Genomic DNA, 17,299 nt, shown 5'->3' on the forward strand with positions numbered 1-17,299 from the left:
TATTACTCGCATAATTGATCTAAAAGTATTATTGTTAAGGGGTTAAAACTACAGTTTTGGGCTCTTATCAGGTAACTACGCATTGAGTGGTTCATTATGTGAGGGGAGACATGTTGATGTACATGTTCGGTGTTGGGAAGCGATTGTGGTAGCTAGGGAAACTAGATAAAACATAGAAACGACGTGATTATAGAGACACGTGAAGAAACTCTAAACAATAATGGTGATGATATATCAAAGTGTACGTTAAATCTATAATAAATTGTGTATTATAATTTATGTTGCATTCACAAGGGTGTTGTAGAAAAGTGGGTTGGATTGATTATTTATGCAGGTGTGGCCCACTACACCAGTTTAAGTATTGAGTACGTTTTAGTTTTGTTATTATTGGATTGGAAGCTAAGGCGCCTCAGTGGAGGAACTACCTGCCTTAATTATTATATTTAAGAATGTTGTATTAGTCGTTGGAAGTTAAGGCGCCTCGATGGAGGAACAAACTAACTGCCTTGTAGATTGTGTATATATATGTATAAGTATATTTTGTATTTTAGGGCTACTCATACCAGCATTGTTTATAATACTGACCCGATTTGCATGTTTGCTTATCGGGTGTGTTCATAAAATAAACCTAGTTGATAAGTCTTAACAGGATTAGTGTTGAAGAAGGTGGGTTGTTGATTGTGGTTTGCGCTAGCGTCTCATTACAGGATATGTTTTGTTTTCCCTTGAGGTGCAATAGATTTTCAATTGAGACAATGTTGTTTTGTATTTTCAGTTGTAATTATAATTAAAGAGTTGTTGAAAGTAAATTTGTAACTTAATCATATTTGTGAATTTTTGTAATGAAGATCACTTTTGTTTATTTAAAAATTTTATTGGTTTCAAATTCTGGGAATAGTTAAGCAGGTTATGGTTTTTGGAAGTGGAGAGTGCATCACACCTCGAAAATCGAAGAGTCAGAAACAAATATTGTTTTTCCGATTTTGTCAAAATTCGGGGTGTGACAATGATCCACTCAATAACTTTAGGTAGCTATGGTATTAGTTTGTACACATTAAACTAACCTAAAAAAATGATTAACGGGAAATCGGAAACTAGAGCTAACTTCAAAGAATAATTAACGGGAAATCGGAAACTAGATGCAAATGCTTAACCTCAAAGAATAATTAACAAGAAATCATAAACTATATGCAAATGTATGGAACTAACTTCAAAGAATAATTAAAGAGAAGTGGGAAACTAGATGCAACTACATTGAACTAATTTCAAATAATAATTAACAAGAAATCAGAAACTAAATGCAAATGCATTGAACTAACCTCAAAGAATAATTAACGGAAAATTGGACACTGGCCGGATGCAATTGCATTGAATTAGAATAATTAACAGAAAATCGAAAATTGGGCGCAAGTGCATGGAACTAACCTCAAAGAATAATTAACGGAAAATCAAAAATTGAATGCAAATACGCTAAACTAACCTCACAGAATAATTGACGGGAAAAAAGAAATTGGATACAAATCCATTGAACTAACCTTAAAAAAAATGGAAATCGGAAACTGGACGCAACTGCATTGAACTAACGTCAAATAATAATTCACGGGAAATCGGAAACTATATGCAAATGCATTGATCTAACCTCAAAGAGTAATTAACGGAAAATTAGAAACTGGAAAAAGAATAATTAACGGGAAATCGAAAATTAACCTCAAAGAATAATTAACGGGAAATAAAAAAACTGGGTACAAATGCATGGAACTAACATCAAAGAATAATTAACAAGAAATCAAAAACTTGATAATTTTTTTATGATCTCACGAGCCATGTATAATTTTTTTTTTAATGCCATGTTTGCAAGGACACTACAAAAGAATAAATAAAAGTTGGTATTACATACTACCTCAGATAATTAATGAGAAATCGGAAACTTGATGCAAATACATTAAACTAACGTCAAAGAATACTTAACGAGAAATCGGAAACTGGATCCAATTGCAAGGAACTAACCTCAACTAATAACTAACGGGAATTCATAAACTAGATGTATCGAACTAACTTCAAAGAATTATTAACGGGAAATCGGCAACTGGATGCAATTGCATTGAACTAACCTTAAAAGATAATTAACGAGAAATCGGAAACTAGATCCAATTGCATTGAACTAACCCCAAAGAATAATTAACGGGAGTCGGAAACGTGATGCAAATGAATGGAACTAACCTCAAATAATAATCAACAGAATATTGAAAATTAATTGGATGCAAATGCATTGAACTAACCTTAGAGAATAATTAACGTGAATACGAAAACTTGATACAAATGTATTGAACTAACCTCAAAGAATAATTAACGGGAAATAGAAAATAAGATGCAATGAATAGAACTAAATAACATCAAAGAATAATCAACGGGAAATCGAAAACTGGATGCAAATGCATTGAGCTAATCTCAGATAATAATTAACAGGAACTCAGAAACTGGATGCAAAATGAATTGAACTAACCTCAAAGAATATTAACAGAAAATAGGAAACTGGGTACAAATGTATGGAACTAACCTAAAAAAATATTAAATGCAAATACATCAAACTAACCTTAAAGAATATTTAACAGAAAATCGGTGAATGCAAATGCATTTAAATAACCTCAAAAAATAATTAATGGGAAATTTAATAAAAAAATAATTAACATAAAATCAGAAATTAGATGCAACTGCAAAGAACTAACCTCAAAGAATAATTAATGGAAAATCGGAAACTGGATAATCTATGATGATCCCACATAGTGAATCATGTATATATTTTTAATGTCATGTTTGCAAGGACGCTACAGACGGATCAATAGAAGTTGGTATTACACACCACCTTGGATAATTAACAAAAAATTGAAAATAACTGGATGCGAATGTATCGAACTAACCTCAAAGAATAATTAACGGAAAATCGAAAACTGATGCAAATGCATCGAACTAGCATAAAAAAATTATTAACGAAAAATCAGAAATTGAATGCAAATACATCATACTAATCTCAAAACATATTTGTATTAGTGAGAAAGTCTCGACAAATATAATTTTGCATTGAAAATGGTATTTATCATATATTTTTTTGTATAATTGGGATTGTCTTGCTATTAACATATTTGTATTATATGTAGTGAGAAAGTCTCGACAAATATAATTTTGCATTGAAAATGGTATTTATCATATATTTTTTTGTATAATTGGGATTGTCTTGCTATTCAAGTAGCTTCATTAAGATATTCGCCTCATTCGACATTCTCACAAAACTTTAATCAAACTTCTATTATTAAACAACAAAAAGAAGTAGAAGAGTTTTATCAGGGAGGAGTCTCTGTTCTATTATTAAAAAAAATCAATTATATGAAAACGGTCTTTGTTTTGTGAAGAGTGCCTATTTATGTAATTTAAGTAAATAATTTTAAAATATAAATAATTTCGTTTTCACAAAATGTGAACTGAACATGTTCCGCCTATGAATTAAAGTGTAAATTAGGGGGAAAAAATGATTGGTTGTCAAGATATAATCAATTAAAAAGTGTCAACAATTAAATTTGAATTCAATGACTTTTCCAATTTGAATTTGTGCATGAAAGAGAGATAGATTCTACTTTTAAATTTTAGGATTTGTCAGTGGTTTGTTCATTAAATAAATTAATTATGTTTGTTGAACTATTTTTTTCTTTTATTAATACTATATTATTATGCCTCAATGCCCTTTCTACGAATCAGTACAGTATTCTATAGTTAAAACTTTTGATACATAATAATTCAAAAAATATTAAAAAAAAATCAAATCAATTTTATGAACGGGCTAAAAAACTAGTCGAATTCTTAATCAAATAATATGCTCCATAATTAACTCAAATTTAAGTCCACTAGCACACGAGAATTCGAGACACGACAACTATTCTCTTCGTTTGTAAAATGCGAAATTTGCAAATGTGTCTAGTGAACCATTGCAAATGTAAAGTGTGCTTGGTCTAAAAAGAATTGCAACTTGTCCCAATTGCGGCGATAAGAGGAGTCCACTACTTTTCAAGTTTTCAGTTTGTGAGACAGAAGAAAAAATGGCGAACCGTGGTTGCATCAATGGAACCATGCAAGGTGTTAACTATTCTTCCCCTGTACCTGTTATTGGTTTATATATTGCTGGAGCTTCCACCTTATGCGCAGTACTAATGGTTTATGATATTGGATCTGGATTTTGGGATATCAAGGGATGGCTTTCTTGTAAATCATTCAAACTCAATTCTCTTACTATCAAGCGACGGCTTCCTGTAAGTCATTCCAACTCAATTCCCTTACACTCACTCACTCTGCTTGGTATAGCAACTAAACTTCCCGTCGATTTAACAACCAGTATATATGCCTAGTCCCGAAGATCAACTTTCGAAACTCACTGCATTTATATGCATTTCTATGGGTTTTCTAGTGCCTTCACTTGGTGTTAATAGTGAGTCTGAATGTTCTACAAATTTGTGGGCATTGACCTTTTTTTTTTTTAAAGTTGGGGTTAAGGAAGACCCCGACTTGTTATATATTGCAAATAATTAAACCTTACAAAGCCTCTCTACGAGTGGATCATTAAAATGAGGAACTCAAAAACACAATAATAACTATAGACTTCAAGCTTAACATACTTAAAATAACACATTGAACATGCTACATTAATTCGAACCTAAGAAAGTAGATATAGTAATCCTACTTCCTAGTCATGATGTCTTTAACAATCTTAGGATGATCCTTCCTAGGATGAGTCTGCGCTTTCTCATTGTTACAAAAAAATTCTTCGCAACCACAACACACATAAATGAGTCCCAAAGTATCATCCCAATACTCTTTAGTGTAGTCCTCAAGTCGTCTCATTTTTTTGTTTTTTGTTAATGATTTTACCTTCATCATTGCAAGCGTAGAGCGTAGGCTCTATTTCTCTCGAAGAACGCTCTTGAATCCTTTTGCTTATTTTTGGCTTCACAATAGTCCATTGATTTTGATCCTCAGAAGGCATTTCATACCTTGATGAGCTCTCAGGCAAAACTTTATCGCTAAAGAACTCAGTTTCATTCTCTGAGAGATCAACATCTTCGTCCTCATATCCAGCAACTAACCCTTCATACATATTTTGTTCTCTACTACTCGGCAGTTGGTTAACCGGTAAAAATCTATGTTGACGACTCGCATCTGCACTTGCCACTCCTTGTTACTTCCTTGTCTAGGGCTTGCAGTTTGAGGGTTTCTGACACCACCTCTTTCTGTAGCAATGATGAGGGTTCTCTGATTTAAGTTTCCCTTAATATATGTTTCTCTGACGGCAAATACTTGTTCTGTAAGTGAGCTCGTAGCAACCACTCTGGCAAGATGTTCAACTGCTCCTTCAGATACACAGTAACCTCCTTGCTGCACTGTTACATCTCTCTGTTTCCTTATGAGTAGTCCCTTCATTGAGTTGTTGAACCGTTACCTAGGCTTGTCCAACTCCCCTCACATGATTCTGATTTTCTATTTGAATGGCCGGGATAGTATCTCCTTGTGCAGTGCCACTAGATTGACCAGTAGAAATATTTACAATAGCACCACTAATAATAGTGTGCCCTTCCATCCTTGTGTTTGCTCCTTGTGCTGATGTACCAGCCCCATTTGCATTGCCATTAATCACCACACCACTCCTCCTAGGCACCCAATGTCTAGGTCCAGACAAAGGACATTTACTATTATCATGCCCAAACTTCATACACTTAGAACATGATGACGGCTTCCAAGGGTATTCAACCCCAATATTAATCACTCTATCACCAATTTTAATTGGTACAGAACTGCGAAAATCAAACAGTAACGGGATTACTACACACCTTTGCAAACAACAACCTTTGCTTGTTGAAAGTAGCATCATCGGTACACATAGGCTCTGCCACTAAACTAGCAAGATAAGAAATACCGTTTAAAGTCCACATCGCTTTTGGAACATTCAACAATTTTACCCAAATTGGAACTGTGGCTATTCAATTACGCATCTGCTCTGCCTCCATAGTCCATGGTCTAATGATGAAAATCCTTCCTGCTATGAAGATGGGACCATCTTCTAAAGCCATTAGACAATCCTTTGATCTATATAGATATGTCCAAAATGTAAAGTCAGTTATCATTCATCACTAGCATTCCAAGCAACTCGAATTATTCACTTCTGAATACATTTTAACCTTTGTCTCTTCACATGAATGTTAAAATCAATATTTATGCTTAAAACCATCAAGATTCTAATCGGGTGTTCCAAATAAGGTCATGTAATCTGGTTGCATACAAAATTAGCAGGTCCAACTGAGAGCTTATCTTTACTTAAATTTGGAATAAGCAGTGTTTTGTAATTAGTTAGCCATATTTTGAAAGCAGCCACCAAATCAGATGGGCGCGCTTTAGCTCATCAAGTTATGTAAAGTGCTAATATGATATCTTTTATTTCTATCAAATGAGGGGTTGTATAATGGCTATAAAATACTTACACAGTCTACAAGCTTCTTTGATTTGGAAATAGTGCCTATCTTGGTTCTAGATTTCCACTCTAGGATATCTCGGCCGAGGACCTTTTGCCGCACAAACCTATAAATCATCATAAATCTTGCAGTGAGACTACGAACAAAAACTAGTGCAGTTGCGCAAAATGTAAATAATAGTTTCTCAATGAAGCTTACAGTAACACTGCTTGGCTTGCAGGAAATGTTCACTGAATCTAACTTTGTTGACAGAAATACCGAAGAATACTTCAAAGTAAGCATCCTGGAAAAAAAAAACACAGACTCCGTTAGGGAAAATGTTGAGGAAGTGGAATTTTCAGAAGATAATTATAACACCCCGTCTTTTTATTTGCTACTAGCCATTTGGCCCGGCCTATGGCCGGACTTGCTACATAGATAGCTAATTACTCAAAAACCTAAAGTCCACTTGAATAAATAATATATATATATGTATATTGATAGCTAATGATTCAATGCATATTTTGTTTGAAGGGTTTATGTTTTTCTAATATTTTTTTAAGGGGATTGCAAGCTCTCAAACCTTGATCTAGTAAGTGTAAAGCGTACATATATCTTTTCTGGCTGATACATCAGCAGTAACGAAAGACAAATCGATATCAATTTCAAATCTAGATGAGAGTCCTATCTTAGCTTTCTCAGCTGTTTGACGAAGCATTTGGACAGCTAACTTAGCGATTATATTGTAGCATCAATCCCATGAATGCATTTGATCTCACTCACCAAATACTCCACTATGACATTGTCAAAGTCCTCCCCACCCAAAAAAGGATCGTGTTTTCCTATAATGTTGACCGACCGATCGATAGCCAAAAGAGTCGATTTCTTGAAAGGTCAATCTTCAGGAACACATTTTATAGTCTGTTTGATATGCAAATAAATTGGATTTTCAGTCCCAATTGATGTATGGATGAGTTGCCTGCCAAGTTTTGTGAGTGTAAATCCGGATATCAATCTTAGAACTATATCGAACCACTACTTGTATCTAAAATTGACTTCTTCCAAGGTCCACTCAACAGAAGATCATTTAGAGGACTAACGGAGTAGGGAATAACATACAAAGAACTATTCAAGGGAAACTGAGCAAGTGGGCATATAAGTGATACGCCACAGATTGCTCTTAAAAAACAAATGGCTAACGACATTTCAATTATGTAATGCGGATACTCCTACATACTAATGCATCATAATAGTTATAAATAAGAATCGAGATCCTATTTTAATCAGTAATCAAACTAAACAGAAGTTAATACACAATTGTTTGTGTTGTGACGACAATTAATGATTTAATGACATTTATTTACATTCGGAGTTCTATACATAGAAATAATGAAAATCAGTAAACTCGTAATGACTCTTTAGTTACCTAGATGTATATACAATTTTACAATTTATAAAAGATATATTTGAGAGCAGAATCCCAAGTCTTAACACACATTTTACAATGAAACATTCAATACAAAAGCAGTATAATCTCCTATATTGTGACTATGTCTTTGTAATCCGTCCGCACCTGTAGCACAATTACTATGAATTAGTTGGATTACAAAAGTAAGGTAACCATGATTATTTCTTGACACATCTACAAAAGTGTGCATGTTAGTGTGATTATCAACTCTATATCCAATCACAACATTACAAATCTAAATTAAATATCCAAATGCAACTCCCTTTGAGAACTCAAACAAATCCAAGTATCTATAATGAAATCAAACACCCTTAATGAACTTGCTATCCTCACCAAACTCATCCACAATTTCACTCTCACCCCCACCACAATATAATGGATTATTCCCAAAACTTGTATGATCAAAATCCCTAACCAGATATTGTTCTTTATAACTCCATGGCGGCTGGTTTTGCAAAAACCGACAGCCCAACACGCGCAACTCTTCATTAGAATTCTCCACTTGGGATTGTATCATTATGACTACTTATTCCCATCTCTTCAAAGTAAGGCATGTTCAACCAAATTAGTTTGTTTTCATATTTAAATTTGTTTGGATTTAAATATGAAAACCAAAACCGACCACAGTTCCACATGCTTTTTCATTCTTCTTCCTGTTCTTATTATTTTTATTAGTGAAGCCATCTCTTTCACATAATCACATTAATCTTGACAACCAAGAAAAAACACAATCAGCGATGGCTAATGTTGCTCCCAACTTTAAGGTCAATTAGACCAGATCTCGACACAATATGATATCCCATTTGGTTATAAATTAAAGTAGATATATGATAACTGCCTTTTCATTAGAATCATTTCGACACTTGCCATTGGGCAACGAAATATTTGATGTGCCAAAATCAGTTTGATCAAAGATAACCACGCGGTTGTTGTTTAGCATTTGCATGTGCGATCTTTGCTATCCCAATGTTGTTTTGTAAAAGCGTCCATTGACCCCCTCCGGCTGCATAGGCCAGTTTCTGATGATGCAATGCTGCAATAAAGAGAAGATGCCATAGTAAGCAAGAAAGAATGAGAGTTGTCCTCATTTTTGTTTGTGAGAATATTGAAGAGGCTCTCTCTAGGTTGTCTTCTTATATCCTTCCTCGAGTTGGAACACGTGCATGAAATGTGCTAGAAGGCAAAGTACTTGTTGTAGAATAATTTCTTTTTGGTCTTTTAGTTGATGAAGTTTGAGGTTCCAACCAGTTATCCATAAAGCCTGATTGAGCAGACATGCAATCTATATGGTTGTCAAAGAAGAAAATGAAAGATTTTTGTAACTACCATCAAACAGAGGAAGAAGCTAACATAATAATATCTCTCTTTATTCTTATCAAAACAATATAGTAATACAATTCTTTTATTGTTTATCACAATGTAGTAAGATTATTCCCTTAATTAAGGTAGTCACAGAGATTAATTGAGAGAAAGAGGAAGTATCAGCGATCATTAGTGAGTACTTGTAATTAATTTAATCTAATACAAACACTTGTGAGTTGGGATGCATCAAGATGTAGCAATACTGTAAGGCTCCCACATGTTCAATGACCTCCTAGGCTCCTTGCACCCCTTGGTGATGGTACCAAGTAATCAGCATTATTCCCCCTCAATGACTAATTCTTGATTTGCTTGAGGATTTATATTCTTATGGACAATGAACTTGTTGTGTTTGTTGATGGGTGGCAATTGTTGAGTTAGTTGATGAGGAGTGCACACTATGCTATCGGTGCCCTTGCCTTGCCTTGGTTGGCAATAATCGTAAGTGTTGAAAGACGAAGCCGCCAAGAAGATGGAGTGAGTCTACTCACCATGGAGGAGGTGGGAGTGATTAGGCAAATGGTGTTTCCTCGGTTCAATATTCATTTCTAACTTGGCGACCAAGTTGGATCTCTAATAGTTAAGCAGGTTAATGTGGGACAAATTATCAGCTTACCTACCTTCTTGTTGCAGTAGTCACTCTCTGCCGAAAACTACCATTCCCATGTCGGTATCGTGTTATAAACTGTATGAAGAATGCAGAGCCAGGTTGGACTTTCTGCTCATCATCCAACTCAAAGATTAAGGCAATGCATGTCTTGTTTGTGAGTGTGCCCAACTTCCACAACAGGTACCACCTTGACCAATCTCATTCTCACTAACTGAACTGTTCTGTTTCCCTAAAGATACACACAGACCAAGAATCCCACATATCTTTATATCCTTCGATGTCACATCAAAGTACTAAATTATTTACAGATGTGGTAGTGGGCTAGGGTTTCCGCATACTCACTTCTCCCCACCTGCTGGAAGTGGCGAGTGTCTGAGATGTGGTAGTGGGCTAGGGTTTCCGCATCCAAGATACTACAAATCTCAAGTATATGGCCATTTGTTATCCAGAGCAACCACTGCCTGTATATAACAGGCTCAGTTATAACTCTCCCAGAGAAAGCATCCTCTGTGCTGACCATCCTCTACCCTCAATGTGATAGAAGATATACATGCTTCTGCTCTGGTCAAATTCAATTGCCTCTCCCATCAGCAAAGTGATCCCACCGTCCTCTATGGGATAGGTGCCACTGAAACACCCTCTCCAACTACCAATAGGTCTAGCATCAACATGAGGCAAGTCGGGTAAGGGAAAGACATTCCAAGTCTTCAGATGCGCAATGTTATATGTGTGTTAATGGGTAAAAACAGAAGTCTCAGAGTCTTTCCACGATGTCGTTTGTTGTTGGCCTGAAAAGGAAATAAGTAGCTAGCTCTTTGGGTGAAACCCCAAAAGCAGTGTTTTCAGTGGTCCTACGTAAGGTGCTGACAAACAAAATTGATAAAAATGCTCAAGACTGTTAGTTACTATATCAATCGTTGTCGCCTATGTCCATGATTTGAATTTTCATTGGAGTTTTGGTGTTATCGGTTAATATTGCCTAGTTCGATTGATGAGCAATGAAGGCAAAGATGGTGTATGTTTCAAGAATGACATAGTTACGCCAATTAGGACTTATTTTGATAAAATACATTAGTTTTACATTGGAACATCTTAGTTGTAATAGAATTTATTTACAAAAGAGTAGTGATGATATTGTGTGGATGCTTTTTCCTTCGCCTTTTATAGTACTTCCCTGAGCAATTGGATTGGACTTGGTTCGAGTACATGGGGTGACCTCAGTAATTGACTAACGGCAAACCCCTCGTCGAATTTGAGGAGGAACATGTCGCCAGCTATAAGCAATTACCACTGATTCCTTTCAACTATCTGCAGGTTTTATTGGATTTCATATTCTTAAAAATTGATGAGATTTGTAATGAAGCCCGTGGTCTGAAAGCGTCGGAATGGCCCATATATTTTGAAAAAGATATTCGGAAAGCCCGTAGGCAATCCATTCAACACACCTAATTTTAAAGGCCAGCCCATCCCTCAAGTTTAGAGGGCTTCATGTTGGTTGTTGCTCCCCCAGCCTTGCCCATTTGACAACAAGTAGTGATGGCGATGGCGATGTCCGTCTAGAATTCTAGAGTCTAGACCAAAACCCGACCAAAAAAATTGCACCAAACCTAAACCCTTAAAACTCCCAACCCGAAGTCCCGAACCCAGACCCAAAGGCATAGTTTGGTTTGGATATACTGAAATACTATATCTTTTTTTTGGTGCAAATCATACTCTTATATATATATGCCTTCAAACGACTAAAGGAACACAGTTTGACTGAATCATACAACTTGGCAACTCAGACTTCCTTAGCTGGTGGTAAGCCCAAGCTGCCAGAGAATCTGCATCCCCGTTCAAAAGCCTACTAATCCATCTAAAAACAGAAGAGTTAAAACTAGATAACAAGGAGGTTATATTAGCTATTAAAGCTGTCCATCCCCACCGGTATGAGTTGCCTTGTAAGGCTTGGATCACTTCAGCATTGTCTCCTTCAAAAACAAAATGTTTCTCTCTGAGATGTTGTGCCTGCAAAACCGCAACTTCAGCTGCATCCAAGGCCCTGAACCTTCTGACCGCTACTCCCACTATACTTCCCTCACTATCTACTGCTATAGCTCCAGCTCCAGCCCACCCTGTCTGCTTGTGATATGACACATCAAATCTAATGATTATACTCTCATTTGGTATATTTGGAAAAACTTTCTCAAAACATGTGTCTACTAAACTTAAAGATGGGTTAGAATTGAGATGTTCTTCTCTGTGCTCCTGAAGGCAGTTGTCCGCCAGTTTCCTGCTATCTCTGAGCATCCTTTCTCTGTTAGGTTTCCTATTCTCAAACTTGCACTCATTCCTAGCCTTCCAGATCTGATTTAGCAAGAATGCAGAGTGTATGCCTACCATACTCTGGTCTGTGTTGGAGCTGCAACTCCAGGCTACAAAGGTATCCACTCTTTCTCTCAGAGTTTGGTTTGGTAGCTTCTGCATCCTCATTCCTATATGTGAGCTGAACCACAGACTTCTAATCCAGTCACAACTAAAAAACAGGTGTTCTGCAGACTCAATTTCCTTGTAGCAGAAAGGGCAGGAGAACTCTCCCTGCAACTTCCTTTCTGCCAGCACATCCCCCATTGGCAGCATCTGCATATACATCTTCCAGAGAAACATTTGGATGTATGCAGGAATGGGAGTCTTCCAAATGTGCTTCAGAGTGAGGGGGTTGCAGCTTGAGCTTTGTCCCAGCTCCTCGTCAGACTTAAGAAAACTATAAGTAGATTTGACAGTGAGGACTCCATGTTTGTCCTTATTCCATCTCATCTTATCAGCTGGAGCATTCTCAGGTCTCACCTTGATCTCTAAGATGGACTTACATATGAGAGGGTTAAATAAGGCTTTGATCTTAGCCTCATCCCACCCACTCTTATCTGGCAAGAATAGATCTGACACCATCAGGTTTTGCAGGAGTGGATCAATCACCCCCAGCTCTGTCAAGGTCATTGGTTGCTCATTGCATTTGATCCAAGGATCTTGAAGAACAGAGGTAGTATCCCCAGTCCCAATGCCCCAGATCAGGCCCTTACTAATGGCATTAAAGGTTTTATGAATACCTTTCCGGAAGAAAGAGGCCTTATCCGGGGTTTCTTCACATCACCAATCGGTGTTTCCCTATATATTGTGACATGAGTTCTAGTCCACAATGGATTGGACATCGATTCTTGACTTTCCATGGTAGCTTAGCTAACATGGCCACATTCATATCTCTTGTCTTTCTCAACCCCAGCCCTCCAACTTGTTTGGGTTGACAGATGTGATCCCACCCTTTGGTATGGATCCCTTTCTTTTTTTCTGATCCAGACCACCAGAAATCTATACATGTCATGTCAATCTTGTTGCATGTAGAGGCAGGAAGCAAATGGGTTGACATAGCATATAGAGGGCTGGCCTGGATCACAGCTTGGATCATAGTGGTTCTCCCAGCCTGGGATAGCACCTTAGCTTTCCAACCCTTAATCTTTTGATGTATCTTATCCACTAAGTAGTCAAAGTCCTCAAACTTCTTCCTAGATAGCATGATAGGGACACCAAGATACTTTTCCTTAGGAGCAAAGTTCCTAATCCTCCAGAACCTCTTCAGGTTAAGCTTTTGTGCAGAATTGACATTCTCATTTGAAGAAGATCTTTGGATTTTCATAATTGATCTTTTGACCAGAGGCCTCACAGTAATCATCCAGTATCTTTTTCAGTTGGCCACTTTCCCCCACATTAGCTTTGGTAAAGAGAATGAGATCATCAGCATAAAGCAAGTGGGTTAGAGCAGGGGAATTCCTTTTAATCTTAATGCCATGCATCTAACCCTCTTGCTCAGCTCTAGCCACCATCCTTGACAAGGCCTCTGAGACTAAGATGAACAGGTAGGGGGATATGGGGTCCCCTTGTCTGATCCCTCTTTCAGGGACAAACTTGTCCAGAAGAGATCCATTCAACATAACTTGAAAGGAGACAGTAGAGACACATTGGTGTATCATCTGTCTCCACTTGGCATTGAAACCCAGTTTCTCAAAGATACTGTCCAGGAAAGGCCATTCCACCCTGTCATAAGCTTTTGCCATGTCCAGCTTAAGGGCTATCCATCCCTCCTTCTTGCTTTTCATGTTCTTCATGTTATGGAAGACTTCACAGGCCAAGCCCACATTGTCTCCTATGCTCCTGCCCTTAATAAAGGCCCCTTGGAAAGGGGAAATAATCTTATTTATAAGGCCTTTAAGTCTATTGGCCAAGAGCTTTGATATAATCTTATATCCAAAGTTGCATAAGCTGATGGGCCTGAACTTAGAAGCATGATCAGGGTTATCCACCTTGGGGATCAAGGCTAAATGAGTTTCATTAAGCTCAGGGTGCAGGATCCCTAGGTGAAAAAAATCTTGAACAAAAGCTATCACCACTGGCCCAATGATACCCCAACATTTCTGGTAAAAAATGCCCTGGAAACCATCTGGCCCTGGTGCCTTTAAACTCCCCATCTTCCTCACTACTTTCCAGATATCTTCTTTAGTGGGGATAGCAGTGAGGATCTCATTTTCTCTCTGGGAGACACAGGGTTGGAACAGCTCAAGGATGTGTTCATTTCTCTGCGGGGCATGCGAGGTGAAGATCTCCTTGAAATCTTGGTTTAAAGAGACCCCACCTCATGTATCCGCCTTCCTTCCAAATCCCCCTCATTGTCCCACGATCTTATCAATATTGTTCCTTCTTCTTCGGTAGATGGTGGAAAGATGGAAGAATTTGGTGTTCCTTCCCCCATCCTTCAGCCAATCATTAGAAGACTTTTGTTTCCAAAAATCCCCTTCTTTGCTATACCAATCTTGAAGCTCATTTTTTAAAGCTTTCGCCTTATTATAGTTATCAACACTAAAAGGCCTGGCCAGCACCTCATTTAGCTTGGTCTGAGTGGCCTTGATATTGGTAAAAATATTACCAAAGACATATTTGTTCCAAATCATGAGGTCCTTCCTAGTTTTTTTTAATTTATGCACAAAGTTAATGTCTGGGAGGTCATGGGTAATCGAATTCCAAGCCCTATCAATAACATCCAAGCAGGACTCATTCTTAAGCCACATATCAAAAAATTTAAACGGCCTAGGTAATTTTTCCTCATGTTTGTTCAGATTGATTATCAGAGATATATGGTCAGAGGTAGCATTTGCCCATGTCCTGATCTGGGCATTGGGGAAAGTCACCAACCAATCAGGTGTGGCCAAGGCTCTATCAAGCCTTTCCAGAATGTGATCACTGATTCTTCTGTTGTTGCTCCAAGTGTATTTAGGGCCTTTAAACCCCAAATCCACCAAGCCCGGATCGTTGATCATCTTTGTTGAACTTCGATCATACTTTTGTGATGATACTTCTGCCCCCTATCTTTTCATCTAGGCTGGATATTGCATTAAAATCACCAAACAAGCACCAAGGTCCAGGGACTAGATGGGCTACTCCCCTTAGCTCATCCCACACTTTGTTTCTATTATGAGCAGCTGGCTCCCCATATATGAACGAAAAATACCAAGGATCCTTACAAAAATAATTTGAAATTTTACCTGTCACTTGGTTGCGCGATGCTCCAAGAATCTCCAGATCCACTCCTTCCTTCCACAGGACAGCCAACCCCCCACACATACCTATTGCTGGAACTGCAAACCTGCCACTTAGCTTCAAGCTCTTTCCAAGCTTCTCTATTCCTTCCTTACTTGCCTTGGTTTCAGAAAGACACACTATATCTACATCAAACTTCCCCATCAGGTCCTTTAGTTGCTAAATCGCCGTGGTGGTACCTATCTCCCGACAATTCCAGGCTTATATCGTCATGGGGACAAAGGCAACTGTGAAGGGACAGCTGCCGCGAACCCTGGAGGAGACAAATACAGACCCCCACTGCTTGCTTCTTCAGTTCTAGCTACTTCTTTCATTCCTTTGGCTGGAGACTCATCTCCTGGTTTACCCCTTCTTTTGCTCCCTTGGCTAACACTCTCTCCATTAGAACTGGCAACCCCACTGTATCCACTAGACAAACTTCCTTTGTTCTTATGCCTTCCCCCCTTACTGGATTGCTTGCCTTTCCCAGCTGGTGTTCGTACTACTGTTGATTCATCGATGGCCAAAGGCTGTGGTTGATCCTGATATATCAAAGCATTACTTTTTTCAGACTCATACCCATCTTCCTCCTGGCTTCCTTGTTTCAGGTCCAAAGGTGCATGAGACCTCCTCTTGGGACTCCATGTTAAACACTGCCATTTCCAGATCTTCCTCTTCAGACTGATCTTCCTCTTCCTCATCCGTGAACGCATCCGAAGGAATCTCCTCCTCTGGTATTTCTGGCCCCCACCTCCCCTCAGAATGTACACTGGAGTCCATGGAGTGGTTTGAGAAAGTTGGTTCTTCTGATTCCAACGCCTCACTGGAGATCGATATGATCGGTGCATCTTCTGGAATTAGCAAGTGTCCCAATCCCTTTGCCCTTAGTTCATCGGCTTCTCTCTTTACTTTTTTTGACTGTCTTGCCACCTTCCTCCAACTCTAGCTACTCTCTCTATCATCGTCCATGCTTGTGCCTTTGTCATCCTCCAAATATGGACTCTTTCTTTTGTTTCCCACCTGTAGCCCTTGTTTATCTTGCTGGCTTCTCCTTGCTTTCCTTTTTCTTGATCCTCTGAACATAATTGTTTTGTAGCCTCTTCCACGCGTCGATAATCCCTTAAATAGAAACGCAGACGATGCAATCTCTCCTGTTGGGTGCGCCTGCTCTCTCCCATCACTCTTGATATTCTCAAAGCTAGTAATGATAGCATTGGTGGTTGGGAGTCCAAGAAACGGCGAGGCGTGATCCACCTTCAGATTTCCCCTAGTCCCCAAGCACCCACTTTATTTGACTATCGACTCTAGCTCTCCAGTAGCAAAGATCCTACCCTTTCCTTTTTCTTATCTTGTTCTATTCCCGACAAAATACTTTGTGACGGGCCTTGTCTTTTGTCCAAGGCCCTTGGTCTTTCATCCAACACCATGCCCACATGCTCTGTTTCTAAGGTCCAAACCACCATTGCCCCCTCATGGGCCTCAGGCCCATCACCTTCATCTGATCGTTTCCTATGGGCTGGATTCTGCTGGGCTTTTGTCCTCCCTTCCTGCGACCCATCTAGAGAGCCCAGCCCCTCTTGCATCAATTTTGAATTTCCAACGGTCACTGAGCCACTATCCCTATCCTCTGTACTAGCCATTCTGACTCCTGACACATAGCCCTCTCTTTCCTCCGTACTCCTAGGTCCGTCACCGGCTCCACTTTCCCCATCCTCACTTATCGGTGTAGCCACCAACCCCGCCCCTTTCCATGCCCTTTTTATCGGTGAT

The 17,299-nt window shown here is 38.4% G+C and overlaps 1 protein-coding gene across 1 annotated transcript; it reads right to left on the reverse strand.

Moving 5' to 3' along the window:
* Positions 1–11,656: 11,656 nt before the first annotated feature.
* Positions 11,657–12,901, reverse strand: LOC147472738 (uncharacterized). The gene has a single exon (XM_086588319.1). The coding sequence runs from the start codon at positions 12,899–12,901 to the stop codon at positions 11,657–11,659; it is 1,245 nt and encodes a 414-aa protein (XP_086444445.1).
* Between the last annotated feature and the right edge of the window lie 4,398 nt (positions 12,902–17,299).

This window comes from Coptis chinensis, unplaced genomic scaffold, assembly GCF_015680905.1.
Source record: "Coptis chinensis isolate HL-2020 unplaced genomic scaffold, ASM1568090v1 utg8811_pilon_pilon, whole genome shotgun sequence".
NCBI classification, from domain to species: Eukaryota; Viridiplantae; Streptophyta; class Magnoliopsida; order Ranunculales; family Ranunculaceae; genus Coptis; species Coptis chinensis.

Excerpts from the sequence above, each read along its gene's own strand:
- LOC147472738 (XM_086588319.1), bottom strand. The coding sequence starts at position 12,901 with ATGACCTTGACAGAGCTGGGGGTGATTGATCCACTCCTGCAAAACCTG.